At 37.6% G+C, this 6,694-nt stretch overlaps 1 protein-coding gene and 1 long non-coding RNA gene across 3 annotated transcripts in view; one reads left to right on the top strand and one right to left on the bottom strand.

Moving 5' to 3' along the window:
- Positions 1 to 4,853, bottom strand: part of LOC107689788 (tetratricopeptide repeat protein 27-like) — an 84,572-nt gene extending 79,719 nt beyond the window's left edge. Inside the window, exons 1-3 of one of the 2 annotated variants that reach the window (XM_016487939.1) lie at positions 4,735 to 4,853; positions 4,560 to 4,653; positions 779 to 956 (exon numbers count right to left, since the gene is read on the bottom strand). In XM_016487939.1, coding sequence (XP_016343425.1) covers positions 779 to 956; positions 4,560 to 4,638 — 257 coding nt within the window. In that variant the 5' untranslated portion in view covers positions 4,639 to 4,653; positions 4,735 to 4,853. Of the gene's footprint in view, positions 1 to 778; positions 957 to 4,559 lie in introns of both variants that reach the window. The other variant, XM_016487938.1, reaches the window with a different exon arrangement.
- LOC107689789 (uncharacterized) overlaps positions 1 to 6,694 on the top strand; it is a 15,977-nt gene that overhangs the window by 2,307 nt on the left and 6,976 nt on the right. The gene's annotated exons all lie outside the window — the stretch shown is intronic.

Raw genomic sequence — 6,694 nt, 5'->3', positions numbered from 1 at the left:
TATATATATATATATATATATATATGTATGTATATATATATATATATATATACACAATACATACATACACATACAGTATATATAGCATCTCCACACACATAATTTCATATTCACAGCATATTTAACACGGTCAAAGCAGCTTTCAAATTATATGAATGACAGATATAATGATATAAATTCCATCACTGCAACAAAAGAATTTAATACAAATCACCCATCAATAAATCGTCCACAGAAACACTGCGTTTACAATAAACAGACTAAAAAAATCTCAGTATTAGCACATTAGCTAAACTCCTGCTAAATAATTCATAGCCAATTATAGTAGACAGTACAAATAAAAACCATTAATCACAATAAATAAGACATTTAACTCCGTTCAACAGAACTCAATTAAATAGTGCTATTTAACTGTAAATCTACTGCAATAAAAGACCAAACCTCCTGTAATTTAACAGGCACAATGAGTGAATCTAAATGAGGACATCTTTAGGCAGTAGTGTAATTTAAATGAATAGTATTACAGTTTCACTAATTAAATTTGTCCTCATTTGCATACTAATTAATTGAATTAATGCTCATAAATTTCACATTTAAAACACAGAACATGTATGTGCCTTGAGTATTTAGGAGTACAATGCATATTTCCCATTATGGTGAAGTTCATAGAGTTTAATAGTACAGAACAACAGAGATAAAATTCTTTGCTCTTCATACAAGTATTCTTTATACAAGTTAAAAACAGAAAAAAAAGCTGTCATATGTCCTAAATCCTTACCTGTCACTCCTCTGGTCTTCAGTGGCATCGCTCAGGTAAGACAGCACCTGTCTCTCCAGATAGGCCTCAATGCTGTCACCCTCTTCAGAAGCACCTCCCAGCAGCCCCTGCACCGCAGAGCTGAAGAGCACGGCCTCGAAATCTCCCTCACACACCAACTGCAGCAACGACCCTCCATCTGAACCCACGCGTACACACACACAAAAAGGTAGAGTAGCTGAAGACAGTCATTCAAACACACCAATGCGTTTATGGTTTGTTCCCGAAAGCCACTTTTTAGCACAAATTTCTCAAGTGCCAATACCTCAAAGAGAGAGGAACACTATTCTCAGCTGAAACGAGAGCAGAACACTCTGTTCTCAAACTCAACTATGAGCATTAGGTGTACAGTATGTGTGTGAAGAGGTGTATATGACACCGGCTGCTAGACTGCAGGGAACAGCCTCAGAAGTTACAGAAATGATCTACCACAAAAAATACAATTGAGATGAGATTTGACTTTTTCAGATTGAAACTAACAACTTCACACAAATGTGTCACAAAGGATCCTAATTTTGAATACTGTGATTGGTTATGGTGTCACTTTTAAATGGTACTATGCAGTCTTAAGTGTTTTTATTTTAGAAACATTATTAAAACAAATGTTTATCCTGAAATAATCTGTTTAGTTTATAGACATTTCCTTTAACCCTAAAACACAATGCAATGCAATGCATAATTCAAAATACGGGTAAAACACCTGTAAAATCAATACGGAAAATTCCTTCATATTAACACTATTTTTATGAACTTTTCTTAAAGTGGACATTCCCATAAATCCCTGCATGACAAATTACATATGATTATATTTTATATAATTAATTTGTTTCTTATTTTTTTTTACTAGCACTCATATTACGAACAAAGATGTCAATCTCTACTCACAAATGAGTAAACGAATGCCCATGCCTACTACACAAATAAAACAGAAATTCAATTCCAAACATCATCTCTTCAGGATCAAACTCAAATTCAGTTTCAGTCATTAGCTCCCTCACTTGCATACTAGAGGGGAAAAAAAGGAAAACCATAAACCAAAAGGAGAGGAGCAGCAGTATGCCTCCATGAAATGTGTGAACCGTGAAATTAAATAGTTCATTGTACACAAAGCACCGGCCTGAAAAAGTATAACAAAATGACTCTCCCTCAGAAAAACTGTTTATTTATACCAAACTTGCAGGCACTATAGTCTGTGCTATAAAAGGTCAAAAGCAAATACTTATTTTAGTTTTATCCTCCACTATAATAAACCCATGAGTAGATTATATATGGATAGCTACACTGAATTAAAGTGAATCGTATTTGATTACAGAATAATTAAATACCTCAAATTCAGTTTAGATCATGGATTACGTGAATCACTTTGTCGATACAAAATGGTGCCAGTTCTGATATGAGTGAAGAAAGCTGTACTATTTCTAGCAGCAGACTTCACTTCCAGCCACTGGCAGTCGTTGATCTCTTCTGAGGAGAAACTGGCGTGAATAAACGTGACTGAATGAGGACGGACTGAAATAGCGTTACTGAAGATCAGATCGACACATCTCAGACACTATCCTGTGAATTACACATTAATCACTCCTGTGGTTGATGTTCATGAGAGAGAGGGACACATGGGAGGAATGAAATATGCAATGTAGGATACATACAAATGAACAGTTACAATATTCAAAATGCACAGCTATTTGTCTCGCTACTAACAGCACATTAAACTGACAGAGAGATGGGGGAGATGGATAATGTATGAAATAAGAGGCCAGCAATAAAGCAATAATGAAATCCTATAATTTAGCCTAATGGGGGCATTCACACAAGGACGCGTTCTTGCGTTCCCTCTGCGTTTACTTTTTTCCAAAGTGTTGCACTATCAATTTTATGTTTTTAAGACGTGTGTAATCTGAAGTAGTAACCTACTTAAAGGGGTCATATGATGCTGCTAAAAAGAACATTATTTTACTTTACAGATCTTCTTTATGCACCAAGAGCTTGTAACACTCCAAAGAGAAAGGAAAAATTGAAATTGCATCATATGACCCCTTTAAAATACTTTTTACAAGCCAACAAGTTCGAGTTTCGAGTCACGATTAATAACTTGCAGTTCAAGTGAGTTTGATTTAGTGAGTCAGATTCTCCGAAACAACCAGTAGCCCCTCACTGCAGAACACAAGATCCAGGGGGCGTGGTTGGATCCACATCTAGGGGGTGGAGATTGGTAGGTTTAGGGGTGGAGATGGGTGGGTTTAGTGATCAGGGGGTGGAGACGGGTAGGTTTAGGTATATGTAAGGTGGGAGGAGTTGGATCTTGATCCAACCACACCCCCTGGATATGGTGTTCTGCAGTGAGGACCATCTCGTAACAACCGCTCTGTGGTTTAACCAGTTCATTTGAGTCATTCGTTCAGAAATCAGACTCTTTTGTCTTATATTTGCGGTCAACTTAAAAGACTTGTTTTATAGGAATAATATGTTCGAGAATCGGACTGGCCGTGCTTTTTATTCCCTAAAAAAGTCTCATAAGCATCCTTTGTTCGGGAACCGAACTAGAATGTATTTGCTTGATTGATTCACTAAAAGAATTTGCGTTTAAGAATATTCTTTATGAATCACACTACATTCGCCGTGCTGTATTTGATTCACTAAAAAGAACCGGCTAAAAGAATCATTAACTACACTGTATTTATTTGATTCACTAAATGAATTGACTCTCACTAGTCTTTTGCACAGGAATCGGACAATATTTGCTGCGCTGTATTTTGATTCACTAAAAAGAACCGGCTAAAAAAATCATTTGTTCAGAATCTACATGGATTCACTAAAAAGAATCGACTCTTTTTCTTTGGACTAGATTTGTCACGTTGTATGTTTTTGGAACTCAGAACAAACTAGGAGCCATCCATTCGTAATCGAACTACACGAACATGATTTTGATTTTATGAAAGAAGCCATTCATCAGAGTCATGCGTTAGAGAATCGGACTTTATGCTTGCTGTATGTTTCGCGCCGTAGAACGTGTAACTGTGCTGCGGTGCCGCTGAATAGTAGAGCAAGAAACACTGTCAAGAGTATTTAGTACGGTGTTCGGTCCGCCACACCAGGTTCGAGAACCGTTAAAAAACAACAACAATCACTTAATCGTGAAACCTTCAATCACGACAATAATTCAGTTCCGGTATTATAATAACATCTTAAATGTGTTGCGCTCCTTCTAGTTGTCATTAAGGCGACCTGTGTGAACGCCCACAAAAATAACACGAACAGGAGTGTGTAACTTACACACAATAGGCAGGTGCTGCCCGGCTTTGTTCTAAAACGGAGCTAAATAACAGCTTATCTCTCACCTCAACATCAACAGGATACACACGCGTCGGTCCTCTGTGTGCTGATGTCCGATGCGCTAAAGCTGCCCACACTGTCCCTCCATGCAGTCAATACACAAATACAGAAGTCATGCTGTTAGAACGCTGTCAAATGCCGCTCAGTTCACAGTCAGCGGAAACTCGCGCCTGTCTGGACACAGTCCCGTGCGTCGGCTCGGCGAGGAGATTTCAACACACATGCGGCACATTTAAACCACGTGAGTGTGTAACTGCTGCGTCCAGCAAACCAACCAGCACGCAACACATCCACAACAATAACCGTGCGGATCCAAACCCGTTTTATTACCCACAGCTGGACGAAACCATCAGCCATCATCATCATCGTTTCAAAACCACATCGGCTCAGATCTGCCGCTGTCTCTTACCTGCGGTGCTGAAGCCGCTCTGTTTCCAGTCCGGACTCAGTCCACCCAGAACCGCCGCCTCGAGCTGCAGCATCTTCATCCTCGTCAACCCTCACTAGAGAAATGAAACACGCGTCACGTCGCTCAAGACCTGCTCTGGCTGTGAATGTGAGATGTGAAGGGTTCGTGTGCTCGCTGTGATGTGTTTGATTTCTGCCCATGTGCTGCAAGTGTCATCAGTGAGCAGCCATGACAGCGACGTGGTGCATTATGGGATACTTAATAAGGCAGCGCCGCTAAGGGAACGTCGAGATTTGTCCAGACGCTCAAATGGGCGCAACATAAAATCAGTATTGGATTACTGTAAATCTGTTACATGATTTAAATAATATCTGTTTTTATGCAAATTAGAGGTATAATTAACCATTCTGTTGTCTTCTATTTTTGATGTAATCTATCTATATAATACTCAAATTCAACCCAAGCAAGGCTTTGTGACAGTTATTTGTAAATCTAATATTTGAAGTCCTATATGAACTTCACCTTTGCCTTTTTATTTATTTATTTATGAGTTATTTATTTGTAAATCTAATACTTAATTTCAGTAAACAAAATTAGCTTATATACTATTATTTAAAAATTATATACAATTAGTACAACTGCTGTAGTTTTATTTATTTATTTATTTAGTCAGTTAGCAGACGCTTTTATGCAAAGGATTTGGGCAGGTCATTCCACCAGGAGGGAACAGTTAATGAAAAAAAGGGTAGTTTTAAAATAATAGTTAATAAAAATAATAGTTAATAAAATAATACAATTTCTTTCAGATTCCCTTATATTTTGTATTTTTAATGGAGTTAAAATGTAGTTTGAAACGTATTAGCTTGTGTTTGTGCTAACCATAGAACTCTAAAGCAATTCAAAGAACGTGACAAATTAGCATATCAAAAAAGAAGAAAAAATTGCTTAGTTAAACTGAATGTTGAAAGAGTGAGTCAAAGATGATTCCTTTCTTTTTTTAAGGAAACTTTAATTCAGTCACTGAGCCCTTTTCTTCTCATCATTCTTACTTTGAGATATTAATTATATCTATATCATATCTTTTTTCCAATAAAGCTTTTGATTATTTTAAGCAGGCACCGAGCTGTGAATATAAAGCTTCCCGTGCAGATGAACACTATATCTGCACCAAATGACTGACTGTTAGCATAAGGGAACCTGAGGGGGCCGTTGACTCCTGTTCTGTCTCTCTCATGCCTCTAATGCTTCTGGCGGTAGTAGAAGGTCATTCTCTTTATAAAAATCAAGCAGATGATTCGTCTTGATTACACGGAGTGGCAGAGGACCACTGGAGTCCAGAAGGTTTGGCAGTGTGTAATGTGTGTTTGTATGAGTGTGTGTCAGATATAAGGAGAGACTCCTAAGGACAGGTCAAAAATACATTCACACACTCAAATGCAGGATGATGTGTTGTATTAGATGTGAAATGACCACGATGGAAACCGTGACCCATTACATCAAGCACAACATTAAAGGTCAAATGCATTTGTGATCACATGCTCGCTTTGTACAGGAAATGTTGTTTCTGTATGTTTGTTGTTTTGGTGTAAGCTGTTTTTGTGCTGATTCTAACACTGTGCACTTCAATTTGTCAATTCCACTTAATTACATTCTATAGCTGTTTTCAATCACTCTTTCGCTCTCTTGAGCAGAGAGGAAAAGTAATTACAGAGGCAAGATATGGCTGTATATCATTAGCCTGATTTCTGGCTGTAGGACCAGAACCGGAATACAATGTGTGGCCAGCATCATTTTATGATTTTTATTTTATTATAATATGTCAGCTAATTATACTTTCCTAGAAATAATGGTTTGATAATTGCTCAAATAATCAATATAAACATAGCATAATGGACAAAACGGATATATATTTAAAGGGGTCATATGATGCGATTTAAATTTTTCCTTTCTCTTTGGAGTGTTACAAGCTCTTGGTGCATAAAGAAGATCTGTAAAGTTGCAAAGACTAAAGTCTCAAATCCAAAAAGATATTCTTTATAAAAGTTAAGAGTCAGCCACACCTACCTAAAACGGCTCGTTCTAACACGCCCCCACATGTCTACGTCACTATGTGGGAAGATTTGCATAACGCCGCC

The sequence above is a fragment of the Sinocyclocheilus anshuiensis genome, unplaced genomic scaffold, assembly GCF_001515605.1.
Source record: "Sinocyclocheilus anshuiensis isolate Anshui unplaced genomic scaffold, SAMN03320099.WGS_v1.1 scaffold918, whole genome shotgun sequence".
NCBI lineage: Eukaryota > Metazoa > Chordata > Actinopteri > Cypriniformes > Cyprinidae > Sinocyclocheilus > Sinocyclocheilus anshuiensis.
The sequence above is the reverse complement of the archived record's forward strand: the minus strand, read 5'-3'. Positions and strand labels throughout refer to the sequence as shown.